Here is a 22,802-nt window from a genome sequence, read left to right as displayed (position 1 = left end):
TGAGACTGAAATGTTGTTTGGTACTTTGATCTAAAAAGGCAGTTTCACAAATTGAATGGACTCAAAGAAGGAGAAGTTTGCAAGAACTGTGCAAAGGTTTTGTACAGATTAAAACAAAGATACTTTTTGGAATGGCTATGTCTAAAATAAAATTAAAAAGGGCACAACCAGGCTCCATGGAGAAAAGCTGCATTCCTCTTTCCTATAAAGACTGTCACTTTGAAGTCAGCAGGAAGCAAAACAAAATAACCAGGCTCCCACTAGAACACAGCTTGACATTTGACCTCAGTCCTTGAATGTCCAGTAAACGTGATAGATAAGAACAAGATTTAAAGGTCTGTGGATAGAAAAGGAGCTTGTGGAAGTATTTATTGAACACGGCTTTCTCATTGGGCAGGAGGAACTGAACCTGGAGAGCCTAAAACAAATACACCCAGAAAATGGGAAAGAAAGAAAACATGAGTTACAAACCACAAAGTCAATGGCAAGCAACAAGCAGAATGCATATCTAGGTCAACTTTGTCAAAGTCCCTCAGATGTCTTTAGCGTCTGGTTGGCTGCTACCTAAAAACAAACAACCAAAGTGGTAGATAGTGCCTAATTCAATAAAGATGCTATAGTGCGGGGAGTGTCATGGGGCCAATTTTTGCACCAAGTCATATTTTCAAGACTTACACTTAAAACAAAAAAAGTGCCAAGGTGCCAGTAAAGGGGTTCAGTCGTGTACTGTTCGGACTTAAAAGGACACAATGGCCTTTGTTTGTGGCATTTGGCCTCCTTCTCAATGCCAAGATCTAGATTTTAATGATCTGGGTGTAAAGGCGAATGTTAAGCCCATTATAGCACTCAATGATGACTTGCCTACACCTGTGTACCCCCTAATTGATCAAAATAGGCATGCAGCAGATATCGTCACTCAGAGTGTATTGCAGGCAGATACATATTACATGATGTATTGTCTCTTTTGCTTGATGACACCATTGGGATGATTTATCAGAGGACTTATTCAACCATCGGAGTTGGTGGTTTGTGTTGGGTAAGCCTCTCAGGCATTGGTATAAGAAATGCATTTTGCTTTGTTTCGAATAGCAACAGGCAAGATAAGCTTGCATGCCCCACTGAAGAGAGCTCTTCATCATGATCAATGTATGTGATCTCCTTGCAAAACCTTGCGTGTCTTCAAGCAAAAACACCTGGCCCATACCAGAATTGATGACGTACTCAAATACTGAAACAGGGGAAGGAGGCTTCTTTCATAAACCATTAGCATAAAGTGACTGCAAGCTGTGATTAAAAGGGGAATTCCAAACAGGATTTGATAATACTCTCCAGAGCAAATAATCCAAGGTTGTGTGACTGGTGTTCCTTAATTTAAAACAAAATTTCAAGAAAGCTCCTCGTCAATAGTTGGTTTACTGGGCCAAACTCAAGTACTATCTGAGCTAGGGAAGTGTTATGAGGCAGACAAAAGAGGTGACCCTGAGGCATAGTGACTCTTATGTCTTGGCTACCCCCCACACAAGGACTCACATGCATAAGAGATGGTTGGCAGGATTTTAGCATACAGGACACACAGCACCAGGAGCACTGACTGACCCCAAAGTCTCTTTTGTAGAGTAAAGAAATCTGACAGTAATGAGGATGCTTTAGATTCAGACTTTCAGGAAAACAAATCAGAAAAAGAGCATCTAGAGTCAACAATTACCCCAGAGAACATATATTCTCGAGTCTGCATAAGCTTAGATATGTATAGCTTTTGGTTTAGTTCTGGTGAATGTAAACCTTATGTTTTCTAAGAATCATTTCAAGGCATGATTTGGAGGCGTATTTATGCAAGAAATTTAGCAGTCTTTGCAGGCCTTCTTTGGACGGACTCAACAGAATTATATCATCAGCATAGAGGATGCATGTTAATGGCATCCTGCCCAATTTTGGCTTGTGCGCATTGCCAGTGTCCAGATTGGAGGGAAGGCTAGAAATAACGAGACTAAAAAGAATGAGGGCCAGCACATATCCCTGCTTCTGGCCGATGTTTGTCCAAACCTTCATGACACATCAAACAGCCAAGAGAATTAAGTGAAATGGGACCAGAAACACCCTGCATTAATAATTTAAGAATGAGTTCCAAAATGTCCTACAGTCCATTCAAGCTGTCTGTAGCCAGACCTAAACGCAGGTACTGTGAAAATCATAAGGTAGTTAAGGCTTTTCCCACAGAACTAAGAAATGGCAAGGTAGCACTCAGGACCCAGGAGTATCAACTCAAGGATCCCTATGATGCAACTCTGCTTTAGCGCACCCTCCTGAGTGCTAAACACTATCAATGAACCTCACCTGTCCTGTGTCTTTATTCTGACAATTAGTACCCAACTACTCAGTATATCAAGTTCTTGTGTTTGGTGTATGTTGCAATTCCATGTGTCATGATTACATACCCAGATATAACCTTACATTGATTGTTTCTCGGCATGGCGCTCCTTAATGTAGAGCTGAAAACAATATAAATATGAAAACATGATGGCATCTGGGATCACCTGCCCTATACATACTGTTAGAAATAGGGTCTTTGGTTGGCAGTCAGGTTACCCCCCTGTCCAGCAAGGACCCTCACTCTAGTAGGGTAAAAGTAGAAGGCAATGTGTAAAGTATTTGTTCAATGAATCATGCAATAACACAGTAGAACACCACAAAAATACACGACACAGTGTTTAGAAAAATATATTATATTTATCTGATAAAATGCAGGTCAAAACAATTAAAATGCAATAAGTATATTTCGGACTATCACTGTAAAAATGATATAAAGTGTCTTTAGTCTCTTAAAAAACAATAAATGTCTCTTTCAGCACAAAGTACATGGTTTGAGTTCAAAATCTTCGCAAAGAACCGCAGAGGAGATGCGTGGAAAACAGGGAGGTGTGCGTCGATTTCTCGGGCCGCACACGGTGATGCGTCATTTAGTTTTTACGCAGGAAAGGCTTTGCATCGATTTTCAGCACTCGGTCTTGGATCCTTTTCATGTTTCAGACGCCCTGGGGACGATGCGTTGATTTCTGGCGATGACAGGATGAAGTCACAGGGGCTGCATTGATCCAGTGGATGTTGCATGGAAATTTCTACCGCACGGCAGGTGCTGCGTTGATTCCTCTCTGGAGGTTGGGCTGTGTCGTTCCAGCTCGGCTGTGCGTCAATCCAGTGGGCTTTGCGTCCAATTTCCGGTTGCTACGCTGGCGCTGAATCGAACTTCTTGGTACGGTTCGGCGTGCGGTGAATTTTACACCGCGAGGCAGGCTGTGCGTCGTTTCTGGCAAGCTGTGCATCGATTTTTACTGCACAAGGAGTTCTTCTTGCAGAGATGAAGACTTTTTGGTCCTGAGACTTCAGGGAACAGGAGTCAAGCTCTATCCAAGCCCTTGGAGAGCACCTCTCAGCACAGCCAGAGAGCAGCGGGGCAGCAGGGCAACATCATGGCAGCATTCCTTCACAGAAAGCAGTCAGGTGAGTCCTTTTGGCCACCAGGTAGTTCTTCTTGGCAGGTTGCAGGTTCTGGTTTAGGTTTCTCCTCTCCAGGAAGTGTCTGTAAGGTAGAGTGTCTACCTCAGAAGTGTCTACATTGGTAGGGTCAGAGACCCTGCCTAAATACCCAAATGTGCCTTTGAAGTGGGGGAGACTTAAAATAGTGGCTTAGAAGTGCACAAGGTCCCCTTTCAGTTCCATCCTGCCTGCCAGGGTCCCAGTAGGGGGTGTGGCGGTCCTTTGTGTGAGGGCAGGCTACTATCCTTCGATATGTGTCAGGCCCTCCACCCTCGCAGCCCAGGAAGACACATTCAATATGCAGATGTGTGCAAGTGTGACTGAGTGTCCTGTCTTGGAAGGCACAGAAGGATTTAAGTGTAGAGAAATGCTCACTTTCTAAAAGTGGCATTAATAATATAGTAATATAAAATCGAAAATATGACCTGGCTACTCCTTTCAGATTAGGATCTACCACTCAAACAGTATATGAGGATAGCTCTAATGCTATCATATGAAAGGAGAAGGCCTGACAGGAGTGTACAAACGAATTTAGGAGTTTTACACTACAAGGAGATGTAGAACACACATGTTCATGTCCTGCCTTTTACCTACATGGCTACCTAGGGCCTACCTTAGGGGTGACGTCTATGTAGAAAAAGGGGAGCTTAAGGCTTGGCAAGCACTTTTAAATGACAAGTCGAAGTGGCAGTGAAACTGCACACACAGGCACTGCAGAGGCAGGCCTGAGACATGCCTGAGACATGGTTAGGGGGCTACTTATGTGGATGGCACAACCAGTGCTGCAGCCCACCAGTAGCATTTAATTTACAGGCCCTGGGCACATGCAGTGCACTTGACTAGGGACTTACAAGGAAATTAAATAAGCCAATTGGGTATGAGCCAATGTCACCATGTTTTAAGGAGAGAGCATATGCACTTTAGCACTGATTAGCAGTGGTAAAGTGCGCAGAGTCCTAAAGCCAGCAAACATCTGGTCATAAAAATAGGAGGAGGAAGGCAAAAAGTTTGGGGGTGACCCCGCATAAAGGCCATTTCCAACACATACATATGTGTGTTATTGTAACATTTCAGGTCAGTTGGTTTGCAGTACAGGTTATTCGCTTTGTCTGTATGATGCTCTCCTTTAAACACAAGATTTCTGTCAAGAAATACATATGAAAATATTATAGCATTTTACAAATATGCAAAGTAGGGCCAAACGACATAAAGAGCGTTAATGTTTGCATTAACCTTCCACCCAATAGGTTTCACAGCCAATTGCTGCTTTTCTTTATTTTGCAATATAATTAGCAGGTGTTAAAAGAATCCGACAGTAGATGTATTTACCACCAGTTAAAATGAGGCAGAATGCACTCCTTTGGTAGGGCGAGGAGTTAATGTTCTTATTAATGCAAGCAGAGCTTGCAGTGGTGACGGGTGAGTGTACAAATCACTGCAGGCTATAGAAATAAACAACAAACTGATGTCTGCTAATGAGCTCTAAATTCACACAGAATGCCCATGTCATGCATCAAGTGAACCAGAAAAAAAGGCTTCAGAACCTCAGTGCGTTCCTAACAATATACCAAAATAAGAGACGAATTATAAATATAGAACATTTTAGAAGTTAAATCTGCGTTTTTTTGTTTTTCACAAGTAATGATTGTATTTCGTGTTCGTAAACGTTTTTTACTCATGTGGCTAACGGTGTCTTTTGCTGGTTCTAACGATTTTTGTATTTTGACTAAAGAGCTATCGCACTTTAAATAAGTACATAGGCTGACTTTTCAGATTTGTGTGTGTGTGTGTTTACCTCCATCGTTTTCTTCCTTTTGCTCTTGTTTCTCTGCTTGTAGTCATCTCCCCTTTCTTCTGGCTCTCGGCGTTCCCCTCTCTCTGTGTCCACCCCACCTCCTTCCACCCTCATCTCTTTTTCCTGTCTCTTTCCTGATTTGTCAGCTTAAGGACAGACAGGTAATGGAGAAGAAATTGAAAAGGAAAATACATGGGAAAATGTAAATGAAAAGAAGTTATTATAACACTTATAATGAAGTGCCTTTCATTTAAATATAAGAATGTAACGCTGAAATGAACTTGTGATCCTGAAATGCATTTTTAATGAGTTTCCTTTTTATTTTGCTGCTTCAGTGGCATATTTTAAAGACCCTTTGAAAAACGCCACATTAAAAAAACCCACCAAATGCCACAACATGCAAAATTGGATATTGGTTTATTCCAAAACTGCTGATCAGGAAGAGTGGCTCTTCAACACAAAATGTTGCAGTCACTTTATTTAAATGAGTTTGAATTTGCATCGTGATGTGCCATTCTGATTTGGAGGGAAAAAAAATTAGATTTTCAGATCAAATTGACCCAGTCGGTGAAGCGTTAAGGAGCTGGCAGGTCTAGTCTGAAAGCCTTGTGTTATATCAAACCTGCAGCCCTGGGAAGCTGCATAGCACCACTGGGGAAACAACCTTCTCGCTGAATTCTTTCTCTTGTTATTATGTTGTGTTCTGTTCTCACATGTTTCCTCTCCTTCCCTCTCTCCCTGCAGGGGAACGCCCTTTCCAGTGCAGTCAGTGTGGCGCTTCCTTTACACAAAAAGGCAACCTCCTCCGCCACATCAAGTTGCACTCTGGTGAAAAGCCTTTCAAGTGCCACTTGTGTAACTATGCATGCCGACGTAGAGATGCCCTTACCGGTCACCTGAGGACACATTCTGGTAGGTACACTACTCAAGATGCTCTGCAAGTATCTGTCCCACACCTCGTGGTTTACAATAATGACCAGTAAATTTAGGCATGTCATCCTTTTCACTGTTCCCTGTACCGCCATTGTGTGCCCATGGTGTAGAACATGATAGCAAAGCTGACACATACCTCAGATTTGCCTTTTTCCAGTCTTTTACTTGGATACATTATGTGTGCCCTTTTCCTTCCATAGCAATTTATCATCTAGGGCTGCGTGAAGGAACCACACTGGCAGCACTGGAAAGTGAAGTTCTCCAATTGCTAACAGAATGTATACATCACAGAGGGTAACAGGGTACCCTGACTTCTTATGACCTGGCCGGTATAGACCCTAATGCACCAAGTGGTACACACACCAAGACCAAGTTTATGAATACAAAGGACTGGTATGAGTCTCTTCGTCCCAACCCAGATTCGTACTGAAAATGCAGGTCGAGCCATATTTTGTGCACAGTAATTATTGTCATTACATGTCCCACTGTCAAGATCTATAAAGGTGATGAAGATTTCAGCACACCGTACTAAAGATGAACACATCGCACCCTGTTGCAGTACCCACTCAATCACTGGCCTGGAAGTTTGTAAAGAATACCTAGAAAAGGAATCCGTAACATCACGAATCAAATCACCAAGCAAATCTGCTATTAAAGGCATCCTCTCCCCTTGAGTACAAATAGAAATAATTGAAGTGATGCTGTTCTGTAGAGGACTTTTAGCTGCTGCTAGATTGGTGACCCGTCCACACAGAGAAGTTCCATGATGAAATTGGTGGGTTGGACAGGATGTGGTTAAGAGCCATCCATTCTGAATGGCTAACACCAAACTAGAAAGCCCTAAACCCAAAGACCTGTTATTATCACCTGAAAGACAGCCAACCAGAATCTTCTGTTATAACAATGCTTATTGGCTACTATTTCACAACTCAGATTTTGTCCTACATTTCATGCTATTCTGACTGATTTCTTGTTAGACAAAAAGAACAGCCATGTTCAGACTACACTTCACTATGCCATTTGGTGGTCTACCCAGGCACAAGTAGACAGAACTTGAAGTTTTCTGTGTTCATACATAGAATCCATCATTTGTTCTGTTATGCCACAGAGCATTTCTGAAGTTTTTAAAGCGAATTTTGCTCACAGGGCGGACTAAAAAATAAGAGCATGCTGCTCTGTTTCTACTCACCCCTTCTTATAGACATAAAACCAAAAGGCAAAAGGTTGTCTATTTGTATAAACCATGATTAAAAGTGTTTTTGTCCATGAACATAAAATAAGAGTTTGCTATTATTCGTACCCTTGAAATGCATATTCATGACTTGTATAAGAGAACCAAGTGTGACCTGAAATATACTTTGTTGACATGCAGACATATTGTATCCTATCCATTTTCAATCATTTTATGTTGAGGTTGTTAGTTAGCCTAAGAATATTACTAAGTATTTATTGTTTTTTTCCAATTATAGTCTTAGAGGCGGCATGGCTTGGTAGGTCATAGTTTCCAGTGTACCAGCCTTTACGCAGTCAGCTTATAATTAATATTTGTCACAGTTTTCGTAGCTTTCAAGACAAGAATTCTAGCAGGAACGGATTTGGCTTACTTTTTACTAGCACAGAATATTGCATAAGGCTATAATAGAGGAAAACTATTTCACAACATTTATATGCATACGGAAAAAGAAAAAAGGTAACTTATTTTACCTTAAATTTAGTCTGTTTTGTGAAGGGAGTATTAGTTTGGCTTCTGCACTTGCACAAAATAATGTGCAATCAATTTGACAATTTGATTAATGTTAGTCCAATATTTTGTGATGGGCTGAAACGAACTTGATACCTTGGTCCTCTCTCCACCTATCCGCCCCCCTAGAAGCTGAAAAGACATGGTTTCTCATGTCATTGCTATTGATCACATCATTTATATATTGAGATTGAACCCGTTTTCAATATTCAGGTAAATTTAGTATTGATATAAATGACCCCCAACCAGCTAATAGCAGTACTGCGATTATTAAAGAGTAATAGGGTGTTGGATTACCTTTCCCAGGAGAGTAAGGTAATTGTTGGACTGAATGTTAATGCTAGTAACCCCCATCCCCTATTTCTACTGCCTGGGCAGTCCTGATATGAAATTAGGCACCACGTTTCTCATGAGAGAAGGAATTATCAACAAGAAGGCAACACAAGTAACCTTCTCCCTCAACAATTCAATTGGTACTATCAGGTGGCAGATTCGTACCACTAAACCTAGGTGCAGAGCCTTGCACCTTTCTAAGATTTGAAGGTGGATTTCACCACACTCTGCTGTATGAGAGTTTAAGCAGGTGGTAACCATAGCATCTTTGATATCGTGCATATTAGGATCCTCGCGGTCCTGGGTGGACTCTAGACAGGAATAACATAATCTGATGGGAGGTGTTATTGTGTGGTTATGAAAGTTATTACACAATGCATGCAGAGTACATTAGTAGGTCGAAGAATAAAGACGTCTGTTACCAAGCTCTGTGTGGCATATTCATTTGTATTCTCCCAGGCTGAGGGAGATGCTACAGTAACCCTGGGCAGATATATTATGCAAGACACACAGCTAATGACATCCACAATGGCAGCATACTGACAACTTACATTGACAACACCTCTGTCAGTTTATGATGGGTAGCCTATAAGAAGGATTTGAAACCATTGCTGTCTTCCCCACACACTATCTGGGCTGAATGCTGCAACGATGGGGAAGGCAAATGTTTGGATAAAATGTTTTCTTTGGTGATTATTCACATAAAGTAGTAATTATGAATTTGTTTCTTGTGTGCCGTGGTGCAAAGCTGCACATAATGTGTTTCATTTGCCGAAATCAGTGCTTAATTCATAAAAATGTAAATGTCATGGCCTCTCTCAGGAGGCCAATGCAGCTTGCTCCAATTGCCCCTGCCTAAGCTGCCAATACAGTATCAACACAGCTTGTAACCATCACACACCTACAGGTGTGACAATTCAGACTATTCCAGGCCTCCCAAAGCTTAAAATGGCCTGGACATCTGGCATTATCACTTTTCAATTTGTACTGAATTATTAAACACATTGTACATGTTCTCACCTCAAAAATAGACAAACAATCACATCATTAGGTGAACTGTCATAAGTGCCTTTGTTGAGAATTAAGTGCTGGTGCTGAACAGCGGCAAATACTGGCTGAAATTAAGCATTGACATCCAAGAAGGTGGGGGGGGGCGCTTCTAGTCAGTCTGCGGATGACAAGAAGGTTAAAACTGACGTGTCTTCAGATATTTCCTAAAGCGCTGAGAGGAGGCGGACAGTCCGAAATGCAAGGCAGATTGTTCCAAAAGGTTTTATTGTTAGAATGGCTTGAAGAAGTGGATTAATTTTAGTGACAAAGCACAAACATGGGTGACAAAATAGAGAAAAATTATATATCAAGAAGTATTCTTAATGAAACATTTCTAATGCGAGAAGGATGTGTACTTGGTGGAACATAGTTGTATGTACTTTGCTGCACTCAAATCTTACTTCAAATTAAAATCTGTTATGTAATTTTTCATAAATATTCATTTTACAGTTGGTAAACCTCACAAGTGTGGATACTGTGGCAGAAGCTATAAGCAACGCAGTTCTTTGGAAGAACATAAAGAGCGATGCCACAACTACCTGCAAAGCATGGGTCTGCCGGGCAACCTGTACTCAGGTAAGAAGCTGAGCAGTAAAAAGTCATCAGAACCAAGACCAAACTGCTACTCCTCTGCCTCAAATCCCACATTATTCTCTATCTGTCACATGTATATAGGCCTGAACCTCCATATATTAGCTCACCACAAAGGTTTATAGCTGGTGTCCTATTGGTGGCTTTAATGTAAGGTATATGGGGCGAGATGCACTTTCATTTAATTTCTAAAAGCTGTAGCAAAATGTGCACTGTCTTTTTGAAAGTAGGTCGGTTCACAAATTGGGAATCATAGTGAGTCACATATCGTATCGCCCTAACTAATGAACATTTAATAGGCAGATCTGAGCTTGTGACTCACTATGATTGGTCACCATTAAGGGATTGGGGACCTGCAGATGTCAGAGCACTATCTTTTTGATTGTGTTAGAAATGGGGTCTTTGGTTGACAGTCAGGTTACCCCCTGTTCCAGCAAAGAACCTCACTCTAGTCAGGGTAAATGAGAATCACCCTCAGCTAACCCCTGCTTACCCCCTTGGTAGCTTGGCAGAGCAGTATACCTCACTTCAGAGTGCTAGGTGCAAAGTACTTGTACCAACACACACAGTAACTTAATGAAAACACTACAAAATGACACAACACAGGTTTAGAAAATATTTATCTAAACAAAACAAGACCAAAATGACAAAGAACCACAATACACAAGTCAAGTTATCAATTAAAAATCAAAAATAACCCCGCACCGGCGAGTATGCGTCAAAAAGGGCTTGAGATGTGTCGATTCCACTCACGAGCGGGACCTTGCGTCGTTTCTCATTTCCTTAGGTTGAGGTGCATTGTTTCTTCTCTCCACAGGAGAGCGATGCATCGATCTGGTCAGCACTCTCGGGTCCGGGCAGGCCTTGCGTTGTTTTAACATGCCCAGTGGTACTTGCATCGGAAATCCAGCTGCACGATGGTTCAAAAACCACGCAGCGCGGGTTGCGATCTCCCAGTCTCCGTCAGCGATAATGCACATAGTTTCTCCTGCTCCGTGTGTTGATTCTTTGGTTGCGTTTCCGGCGAGCGCCGATTTTCATCCACTGAGCCGGCCGTGCATCATTTCTTCAGCCGCAGATCGGAGTTGCGGTAATCTTTTCACCGCATGGTGCTCTGTGTGTGCATTTCCTCCTCCTAGGCTGCCAGCTTCTCCTTTCAGGGTCCCAATAACTGAGTGGGCACCACAGGGCAGAGTAGGAGTCTCTCATCGACCCCAGGTGCTGGCAGAGAGAAGCCTTTGCTGTCCCTGAGACTTCAAACAACAGGAGGCAAGCTCTAAATTAAGCCATTGGAGATTTCTTCTCAAAATGGAAGGCACACAAAGTCCAGTCTTTGCCCTCTTAGTCTGGTAGAAGCAGCAACTGCAGGATAGCTCCACAAAGCACAGCCACAGGCAGGGCAGCTCTTCTTCCTCAGCTCTTCAGCACTTCTCCAGGCAGCGGTTCCTCATGTTTCCAGAAGTCTATGGTTATGGGTGCCCTTCTTATACCCAATTTCCCCTTTGAAGTAGGCCTACTTCAAAGTAAAGTCTCTCTTGAATGTGAAATCCTGCCTTGCCCAGGCCAGGCCCCAGACACACACCAGGTGGTTGGAGACTGCATTGTGTGAGGAAAGGCACAGCCCTTTCAGGTGTGAGTGACCACTCCTCCACTCCCTCCTAGCACAGATGGCTCATCAGGATATGCAGGCTACACTCCAGCTCCCTTTGTGTCACTGTCTAGAGTGAGGCACAACCAGCCCAACTGTCAAACTGACCCAGACAGGTAATCCACAAACAGGCAGAATCACAGAAATGGTATAAGCAAGAAAATGTTCACTTTCTAAAAGTGGCATTTCCAAACACACAATCTCAAAATCAACTTTATTAAAAGATGTATTTTTACATTATGAGCTCAGAGACCCCAAACTCCACATGTCCATCTGCTCCCAATGGGAATCTACATTTTAATAAGATTTAAAAGTAGCCCCCATGTTAACCTATGAAAGGGACAGGCCCTGCAACAGTGAAAAACGAATTTAGCAATATTTCACTGTCAGGACATATAAAACACATTACTATATGTCCTACCTTAACCATACACTGCACCCTGCCCTTGGGGCTACCATGGCCCACACTAGGGGTGCCTTACATGCAAGAAAAGGGAAGGTTTAGGCCTGGCAAGTGGGTACCCTTGCCAAGTAGAATTTACAGTTAAACCTGCACACACAGACACTGCAATGGCAGGTCTGAGACATTATTACAGACCTACTTGTGTGGGTGGCACAACCAGTGCTGCAGGCCCACTAGTAGCATGTGATTTACCGGCCCTGGCACCTATAGTACACTTTAGTAGGGACTTACTAGTAAATCAAATATGCCAATCATGGATAAGCCAATTCCGTACACATTTTGTAAAGAGGCACTTGCACTTTAGCACTGGTTAGCAGAGGAAAAGTGCCCAGAGTAACAAAAACAGTAGAATCAGAGTCCAGCACACATCAACAACCTGGAGAACAGAGGCAAAAAGTTAAGGGAGACCACGCCAAGGATGAAAAGTCTAACAAATTGCTTTAAAAAAAATGAGTCCTTTTATAAAGCAGCCCAAATTCCCTCAAGAAAATAAGCCCACTTTAAGAAAAAGTTTTCTTTTTTTAAACGTTTCAGTTACATAGGTGCCAAGTTGTCAAGCTGCTTATATGTGACATTTCCAAGGTTCGAGAACATCTATGTGTGACATTTGCAAGCCCTAACTGTGACACTTTGCATGAGGCTTTGCCAGGAGCAGGAAAAGGATATACATTTCTAAAATCTCCCCCTTTTGGTCTACAAAGGACGTTTGTTGTGGCACTCCTGAAATGCTTAGTTAAGTTATAGAATCAACAGTGCTCATATGGAGCAGAGCACAACTTCAGTCAAGCCATACAGCCTGGCACAGTTTGGTGTAGGTAATGGGTATACTAACTACTAGGCTAACTACTTGTAAAGTTAAAACATTTACTTCCTTTCTGAAAATGCACCATTTATCAGAGTGGCTAAAACACTCCCATGTTGTAATACGTACTCCAGGCAATGTAAGAAAGGAGAACACTTCTTTCACCCACCTCGAACCCCGCCACACTCCACAGTCAGCCAGCCGCCACTGGTGCTGTGCAGTAGATTGTACGGTCAGTCCCAGCATGCCAGGGGTTGATAGAAGCTGTGCAGTAAACAATACTCATGGCTCTGAAACTCTGCCAGTGCTGCTGCTGTCCTGTTACCTCAAAGCCAGTGCTTGTAAAGATAATTGACTGCTGGTTTGAACTTTTATATTTAGTGTGTCTCAGTATCTGCAGCTCACAGGGATATATGCGGCCCAACTATAAATAAAATACATTCATTAAAGTTTGACACCCCAAATTCTTTCAGAAAAGGGTGGTAATATACCATTGCCCATTCTCAGTTACTCTCCTGCAACAACATTTCAAGCAGAGTTCTTACCTCCACACATGAGGCCATGGGTGCCGCATGGTCTGAGAGGCACCACCAGCACCACTCAGACTACCTGCAGCTAGAGGCGCAACATCATGCAAAAGCAAAGTTTTGCCCACCAGTTGCCAGGTAAATGAACCAACAATCCAATTACCTACTTTTTGTTATCGTGGACACAATGACAGTGCTGTGCGTGATAAAAAACCACAAGGTGCCACCCTCACAATGGATCATCACTCAGCTTGTACAGCTGCACTGGTTGTTGCTCATGGGAAGAATCACTCTCCGGAGGATATTGCCAGAGAGTGTGTTGCATGTCAAGTGGTACCTGAGGCCATCACAGCAGAGCTGGGTGAGGCCGGAGTTGGTGCCAATTTACAGTATACAGTATTTGTGAGTGAACAAACTGTGAGACAGAGGGCGACGCAATATGCAGGCTCAGTGTAATGGCACCACTGTGTGCACAGCACTGTGTTAGCAGTGCTCAGCTTGAGCATCTAATGCAGTGGTGGTATCAGGGGCGCTATTAATGTGTGACTAAGCATTTTAGTGCAGTGATGCGGACCACCACACTGAAATGCGTAAGTCTAACCTCTGATGTGTGGTTCTTGGCAGGGCTGCAGTAAGAGTTGGCAGTGATAATTGAACCACTGCCTACCGCCCCTGAAACCTATACACTAACTTGAAAAGAAGGGATGCAAAGACGACACACATAATGCACCCCTTCCATATTGTGATTTGTAATCAATTTTTAAACGCATTTACCGATTTGAAATGTCTTTTCCGCATAGGCAAATCGGCCTAGTAAATCCAAAACTGCTTTTCAGCAGTTTGTGCATCCTCTGATTTAGCAAAAGGGAGGATTTGAATCTATTAATCATTAAAAGTTTTGTTCCTCTGTCCCTTGGATTTTGCATAGTAGCACCACAGTGTTACAGGATATCATGAATGGATTTACTAATTGAAATTAATCGAACAAAATACCCTCTCTGGCTATCAAGTTTTGAATCGATGGTTAAACTTTCACAAGCATTTATGTTTCTGTTGATCCTTACAGTGTCCTAGCTCAAATGTATACTATAGAGAAATATTGCATGTTCCCTCTCTTCCTTTCTGCATATACGCAGGTAAGTTTGCATGACGGAATCACTCGCAGTGATATGAAAGTGATTAGTCTTTAAAAAATCAGGTCCTGGTTTAGAGTTAGGTGGATGGGTAACAGATAATACACTTGGCAAGTGCATGGGATATCCATCAAGATTTTGACAAGTACCCATCCACCAAACTCTAAATTAGGCCTTAACTTCTTTACTTGAATGTAACCCAAAGGTTAAAATGGCATCTTCAATGCTATATTTTAGATATTACCGCAATTGTCGTAGGGGAAGACGTAGACTAGCTGCAAGCAATGGTACCCTAGGTGAATCATGCAATCATTACAGAGCATTTTTCTGTAATTTTTATTTTCTAAATGAATTTGTTGTCCTAAGATTTTGAATTCCGCTAAACTTGGAATCCAGTAATCCTCCCTAGTTGTATATGGACGAACCACCAAGCAGCGTGGACATTTTAAGGCGAAATTGTTCAGATGGTGGTAAAGGTATAAAGGAGCATCAACAGTAGTAATGTGTAGGGGGATGTGAAATGTTGTAATTTATTCTCAAAAACTTTGTGAATTGTCATAACATTTTTATACTTTTTTATGAAATTACGCGTTTATCCTTAAATGTAATTTTTAAGTATTTTGCAAGACCCTTGTACATGAGGTCATGCATCATGGAGAGAGTCACGAAAGATACCATCAGATTTTGAGCAGAGAACGTCTTCTAGCAAGAAATTTTCTCGCCAAACCAGCCTCCTGCAAAATTGTGCATTGCAAAATTTGGAGACTTTAGTGCATTTCTAGTGCATAACTGAAATTTGGCCATGCCTAGTAATTTCCAAAGTTTATGACTGGAGTCATGTTCGCCCCTAAAACAAACTACATTTTACTCCCGTAGTAAGTATTTGGGGGTAATTTCAAAACACACATTTACATTACATTATATATTTTTATATTGTAGGGCCATCTTATCAGCAATTATCATTTACAATCTTGCAATCACATATTTTCCAATTAAACGTAACACAAATATTATTAAAGAATACAACTGTAATTGCTGGTAGGATGTTGTTCCAGAGGTTCAGTGCAGTTTTTAGGAACACTTGTTTTAGACTTTATTCTCTCATAAAAGCTGTTGCTTCTATCAGGAGAGACAGTGACCCAGAGATGCTCAGGTTAGGTGCTAGTAGTTAGGAGTTTTGTTATGAAGTGCTTTGTAAGTTTTGCAAACTAATTTGAAAAGGTGTAATTTTTTTCCTCACTTGAGACGTTGGGGAGTGATCAGAATAGTTGCAATGTGACTGTGTATACTTGTCCTGGTCACTAGCCTGGCAGCAATATGAAGAGTATCTTTGGGAGAGTCTAGTCGTTCATTGGAAATTTCTAGGAGCAGTGAGATTCCACAGTCCAATCTCAAGAGTACAAGGGATTGAGTTACTTACTTGAAGCTTTCTCCATTTGTATATATATGTAGACATAATCTCAGATGCTATTGTGTCCGTTCAGCTACAGCATTAATGTGAGATGGAAGATTGAGGTTTTTTATGTTTTGTAAATCTAAGAGTTTGTAGCGTACTCTGCAATCTCCTGATTGTGCTCTAGCTCTAAAAGAGAGTTGAGTCATTTCTGAACAAGAATGGATCAATTTGGATAGCCAATCAGCAAAAACTCCATTTTAATAGGACTTAGTGTACAGCGCGAGGAGCCATCCAACGATGAATGTCTCTGAGGTTCCGAGCAATGAAAAAGATGCCATCTATTGATGAAATTTTCATATGCAGCTGACATTCCTCAGTTTTGGAAATGTATCAATAATATTATTATTAAATAAAGTATTTTGATTCTTTAAGCTTTAAATGAAGAGGTTCCATGTACATGGTGAGAGAGAGCGTGGACTCTTGGGAGACTCCTTACTGGAGTAAGTAGGTGTTTGAGACCAAGGGTGTGATTTAGATCTTAGTGGATGGGTTACTCCATCACAACGGTGACTGATAGTCCATCTGCCAAAATATAAGGCATTTTCATATTCCTTCAAAGAAAATGGCAAAATCGTCACAGCATTTGCAGGGATTTTCAATTACAATGGTTCTGCTGCTTCACTATATTGAATAACATTTTGGGGTGCTGTTTTCACTTTATATATAGTTGCAATTGGAAATGCCAATATTGCTTAAAAAATATGTTTTGTTTAATGCTTCCTTTTATACCATAGGTTTTCCACTTTCTCCAAAGTAGGATTTTTAATGTCAAACTCACCCTACACCTCTCACTCTTTTAATTTTGTCATTTCATTCTTTTGAGAGCCATTGGGATGATATTTTATTTTTTAGTATTTTTAGTTTGTGAAGACCGAGGTAATACATGAATTCAGACAGGGCCTCTTTATATTATACCATAAGCACATTGACTTCTTGATCAAAGGGAATATCTTCTAAATAGGAGGAGACTGAATTTTATGGCAGTGTGTTTGATATTTTTGAGGCTTCTAACTCTTTATCTTGGTCTCCCATAATGACATTTGGTAGTGATTCTGTAGCAAGAAAGAAGAGAAGATATTAGGAGGTGGTTAGGCAAGTCAACATGAATTGGAAGCGCTCTTCCCATCATACTATCAGGCACAAATCTGCTGTCTTGATGAAGAACTCTCGTGACATCGTTCACTCATAAACTGTGATCAGCTCTCCTGAACAGTCTTCTCTTAAAATCTTTTATTTGTGTTTTGTGGAAGGTCATCTTCGAATCATAATAATTTTTCAATGATGGTCCCCTTGATGTCTCTTTTAAAACTTCCAATTGCATGATCTTATTATAACACCAAACTATGAACAAAGGCATCAGCAACATCATCTTTGCAACCCTACTCTTCATATTCTTTGATAATGTTTGGTGCACTAGTCCACCTACCAACCCCAAGAATTTTCCATTGCTCTTCTACAAAAGTGCATACCTTTATGGCAATGCCACACCATGTAAAATTCCTAATGTTTTACCTCAGCCAATCACCCATTATTTTAGAAAGGTCAGAGTCTGATTTTGTTATTTTATCTATTTGTTTATTTGAAGCGTATAGCCCAAATTCACCCACATGCACACCTGAATATTTCACATGAAACTGGTTAAGACCTAAATAAATGTAGAGAGAACTAAGGGCCATATGTACGAACACTTTTTCCCATAGACACAGAATGGGTAAAAACCTTTGCTTCATCTGTCCCTAAGGATTGTACGACGAAACAACGACTTCAAAAACAACTACTGCCTTAACAACGAGGTCGGAACACAGACCTCGTTGCTACTACTAATGATTTTACCATGAATGCCTTAACAACGATATTTCGTTGTAAAGGCATTCCTGATAAAAGCATTAGTAATAGGCACCATTCACCCTACATCCCTCACCCCACCCCCCCAACCCCACCCCAAAACCTAAAACCCCCTAACCCCCACCCCCTCCCCAAAAACAAAAACGCCCCACCCCCCCAACCCACCCCAAAACCTAAAACCCCCTGACCCCCCACCCCCTCCCCAAAACCAAAAATGCCCCACCCCCCAACCCCACCCCAAAACCTAAAACCCCCTGACATCCCACCCACTCCCCAAAACCAAAAACGCCCCACCCCCAACCCCACCCCAAAACCCCCTGACCCCCACCCACTCCCCAAAACCAACAACGCCCCATCCCCCAACCCCACCCCAAAACCTAAAACCCCCTGACCTCCCACCCCTCCCCAAAACCAAAACAGCCCCACCCCCCAACCCCACCCCAAAACCTAAAACCCCCTAACCCCCCACCCCCTCCCCAAAACCAAAAACGCCCCACCTCCCCAACCCCACCCCAAAACCTAAAACCCCCTGACCCCCCACCCCTCCCCAAAAACGCCCCACCCCCCCAACCCCACCCCAAAACCTAAAACCCCCTGACCCCCCACCCCCTCCCCAAAACCAAAAACGCCCCACCCCCCAACCCCACCCCAAAATCTAAAACCCCCTGACCCCCCACCCCCTCCCCAAAACCAAAAACGCCCAACCCCACCCCAAAACCTAAAACCCCCCTGACCCCCCACCCACTCCCCAAAACCAAAAACACTCCTCCCCCCCACCCCAAAACCTAAAATCCCCTGGCCCCCCACCCCTCCCCAAAACCAAAAACGCCCCACCCCCCCAACCCCACCCCAAAATCTAAAACCCCCCTCTTCCCACCCCCTCCCCAAAACCTAAACCCACCACTTACCTTCGCCAACTCCCTTCTTTGTACCTTAACCACGCATGTTCGTTGTTCAGAACATACGTAGTTAAGGCACAAAAAAACGGAGTTGTGGTTAAAAAAAGTGTTGTTGCGCTTTCGTTAACCACGACTTTCAGAAAAAAAAAGTCGTAAAAAAGGATGTTTCCCGTCCCTAAGAGTCAGTTACTACCAGTATTGACTTCTCAATGGTAGTTTGCCCTGCATCCTGATCCTGTATATCTACAGTGAAGAAATATGATTACTGATCACTAAGGCAGAACAAGTATATGTTATTCAGTGGTTGAATGGCTCCTAGCAATTGAGCTTAGGATGCAGTTTTTTAACCTCTAGCTAATCGAATATTTTTAAGCTGATATGTGTCCTGATGCAATTTAGTTACTAGGGTGGTTTGAGGGCTAGCTAGGTGGTATGTGACCACCTTCGGTAGTAATAAACATTTGTTTTTCATTTGAACACTAATAGAATGTGTTGCTTATGTCTAGAGAATCAGTAGTGCCTACTGAAGTGTTAAAAGAAAGCTATATAATGCATTATATAACACAACAATAACACAATAAGAGACAGCACTGAATCAAAAATCACAACAAAACAACAATAGCCCATGGTTACACAACAATGACACAACACCTAACAATAACAAAACTAAATCACAAGCAATAGAATACGATGATAGAACACATTTAAACTACTACAACAGGACTCAACAAACAACCTAACAATACATCAACACCATGAAAAACAGCATAAAAAGCATAACCGCAACCCCATGACACATGGCAACATAAGACTTAACATTTACAACACCACACTGCAACACCACTCTACAACCCCATGGCTGGAAGACTGTACAATAACAACAAAAAGAAAACATGTCACAACACAATAACATAGCATAAAACATAGCAATGTAAATTAATAAATTTATACACCACAATTGTATTGTCATAATTCTGTTTTGCTCTTGTGTTGGACTTGTGAGGTGGTGTTGTCTTGGCGTATTGTTGCTATTTGGAGTCATGTTGTTATTTTTTGTTTTAAGTGAGTATGTTTATGTGCTGTGCTGATTTGTTGTTTTGTGCTAGTCTTTTGCTATTTTGTTGCAGTACTTTGTATGTCTACTGTATGGTGTTGCTGTGTTTTAATGTTTTATTTTCTTTGTGGTAAGTTTTTATGTCATGTTATGCACGCGTGCTGTTATTGTGTTGTCTTTTGTTGTGGTTTTGCTACGTTGCTGTTATGTTGTGGTGTTCTTTGTGTTATTGTTATAGTGCTGTTATGACATATACACAAAAATAGCATTGCATTGTTTTTGGCTGCTGTTGAATTGCATTTAGTAGTTGAATACAGTTGTTGTACCACAACCGCATTCTGTCTTCTTAACTATGCACCACAGCTCTTTGTATACAATACCACTACCTAAACGTTACTTTTATGATACAGTTATGAAAGACATTTTTGCCAAACACAGTGCTATTTACCCCTGAGAGCATGTAGATGATTGGCTGGCAGTAACCAAGAGTAAAGTGTTGTGGCGACCATTACAGGACTCGAAGACTTGGTAACCCTGTCCTGAATTTGTAAGAATAAAACATAGGTACTTCAGAGTGAGGAGGCAAAAGGGACCTACAAGGGTCCAAAATTAAATGAAATATTTTTAGGTGGGACAGGTACCATAGTACTTTGACAGGACTGAATGTGCCATACCATGAAGCACCATGGTACTCCTGCAGAAGCCATTGCACAAGCTTCACTCCCATAGGGCCATGGTACCATGCAAGCTTCTTTGTGGGAGGGATGCACGCTACAGCAGTGCCATGGGGTGAAACGTATGAGGCTAGTATGGTGAGAGCACTGAGGCATTTGCAAACAGTTTAAACTACTATTAAAAAGCAGTGTATGCTGGGTGTCCACGGGGGGAGTGTTGGGTGCATGGCCTCTGGTCAGGCCCTGCAGCCACTCTTCCTACTACATTTGGACAAACGCCAAGTGCTGTGAGGGAACTAGCTGAATATATTTTTTTTAAAAACAACTGAAAATTACTGCAAAAAAACAAAGACTGTAGTGACATTATAGTTTGGTATAGTAATAAGATCTTTCCTTACGTAAAAAATCTGTGAAAAATAAAAGGTTACATTTTTGTTAAAGTGAGGTATGATAATGTGATCTTAGATTACTTTAACACTGAATTTTCACCTAGAAAAAGAAAAACTAAAGTTATGTTATATTAGGTGTCGACATAAGATTATAACTGATGTATAAAAATAAAAAATCACTTAAATTCACTAGTTTCAGTTTAATTAAATTGACAATGTCACTGATGAAATCTCAAACACATGCTTATTTCAGTCATTCTTTTCTTTCTGGTGGTGACCACACTTCATCTACTATTAAATTGTGTATAAATGAGGGAGAATAGGCCATTATTGAATTGTTTCTGAATAAAATAAGAGTGTTACACAAGGTTGTGTGTCCTGAGCAGAATATTATTTATGGATTTGATTTTGAATTGTTTAATACTCTCATCTGCTGTAGCTGATTACTTGATAATAACACAGTCAGTTGCTGTGAATGTATTTCCACTTACATGCATGTACAGTATATGGATTTAAAAACATTTATGCCCTCAGTATGAGATAGGGGTGCTTGATTTGGCAGGGAAACGGTAAAACAAGTGTGAACCAAAGGAGCCACCAGTTGTATTGGCATTTCCTTTTGAGAGAAAATCTCATTGTGAGCTGATAAAACCACAACCAGAATTACCACACCCCTAGAGGATTGGTAATTCCTGTGCAGTATTTCCAATGTATTTTTCTTGAATCAATAGTAAAGAATACATACCTTTGTGCAATATTAGTGCAGTCTGCAATAAATTTTGATTCTCCTCTCAACATTGACTACCATATTATGCTGGGCACTTCTGAAAGTGCATTTTATTCCATCCTGTGTAATATTAAGCGTTCAATGTGTTAATAAATGTAGGCAAAATATTATTACAACATAAATAGACTTGTGGAACTTTCGGTGAGAAACTTTATGTATATAAACGACAGTAGAAACCAATAAATGCTCACGTTCCGAAATTTTGGATGGACTCACTTTTCATCTAAAGTGCAATTGCTTTTGTGTCAGTGTTGTCTGTGTTGCTGTGTTGGGGGGGCTGAGAGCAGAGGTGGGGCATTGTTGTTTTCTGGAACGGATAATATTTTTCTGCTTTTTGTGTTAAGGCAAAATGTTCCAAAGACAGCTGTGTGTACCAGTAAAGAGGCCCCAGCCTCTCAGTCTGGCCTCAATCCTTGCAAGAAACTATTCTGTACTGCAGAGACCCATATATTAGCTAGCTTGGAATTGTACACTGACGATAAAAGTCAAAACGCAATTCCACAATGGCTACAATGGCATACATGTGCATCAGCATTAGTGCGGGCACCTCAGCAGACACCATAGAATGTTTTTGTTATGTTCTATGGCAAAGTTAAAGCAAATGGCAGTGCAAGGTCAATGGCTCTGCGACCTGGGAGAGGCCTGTTGTCATTTCCAGTGCTTTATTAAACCTGGTGTGAGCTGCAAATGTTGAGTTATAACTCTAGTAAGTCCAACTCATGCCTTATTACCTCAATGTCGATAGACTGACAGTTGTTAATGTGAATAATTGAACCACACACATCTCAGGGGTGGGGGAGGGTGCTGTGTTTAGCAATAACATAATTTAAAAGCACCTGAAGCAGAGTTCCATGTGCGTCCAGTCATCAGGCAGCAATAAAAATAATAATACATGAACACTTACCATTCTCGCTGCCGCCTCCTGCTGCCTCCATCCTCTTCTGGTGACCCAGCACTCACTGGAACCCCAGCACAGGTTTGGAGAAACCTGAGTGCACATGTGTATTTGGCCAGCCTGAGATATTCGACCAAACACACATGCATACTTAGGTGCACTCTCTTCTCCTCACCTTCTTCACTTCTATCTCCCGTGGTCCAGGCCCGACCCTCCCTGCACTGCTGGCTGACCTAGCAGATGAAAAATAAAA

General features: G+C 41.6%; 1 protein-coding gene across 5 annotated transcripts in view; it reads left to right on the top strand.

Annotated features, from left to right (window-relative positions):
• Positions 1 to 22,802, top strand: part of IKZF1 (IKAROS family zinc finger 1) — a 300,870-nt gene that overhangs the window by 221,272 nt on the left and 56,796 nt on the right. For all 5 annotated transcript variants that reach the window (XM_069216910.1, XM_069216902.1, XM_069216894.1 and 2 more), the window contains 2 exons: positions 6,074 to 6,241; positions 9,837 to 9,962. In XM_069216910.1, the coding sequence (XP_069073011.1) occupies positions 6,074 to 6,241; positions 9,837 to 9,962 (294 nt within the window). The remainder of the gene's footprint in view (positions 1 to 6,073; positions 6,242 to 9,836; positions 9,963 to 22,802) is intronic.

The sequence above is a fragment of the Pleurodeles waltl genome, chromosome 2_1 (genome assembly GCF_031143425.1).
Source record: "Pleurodeles waltl isolate 20211129_DDA chromosome 2_1, aPleWal1.hap1.20221129, whole genome shotgun sequence".
NCBI classification, from domain to species: domain Eukaryota; kingdom Metazoa; phylum Chordata; class Amphibia; order Caudata; family Salamandridae; genus Pleurodeles; species Pleurodeles waltl.
The sequence above is the reverse complement of the archived record's forward strand: the minus strand, read 5'-3'. Positions and strand labels throughout refer to the sequence as shown.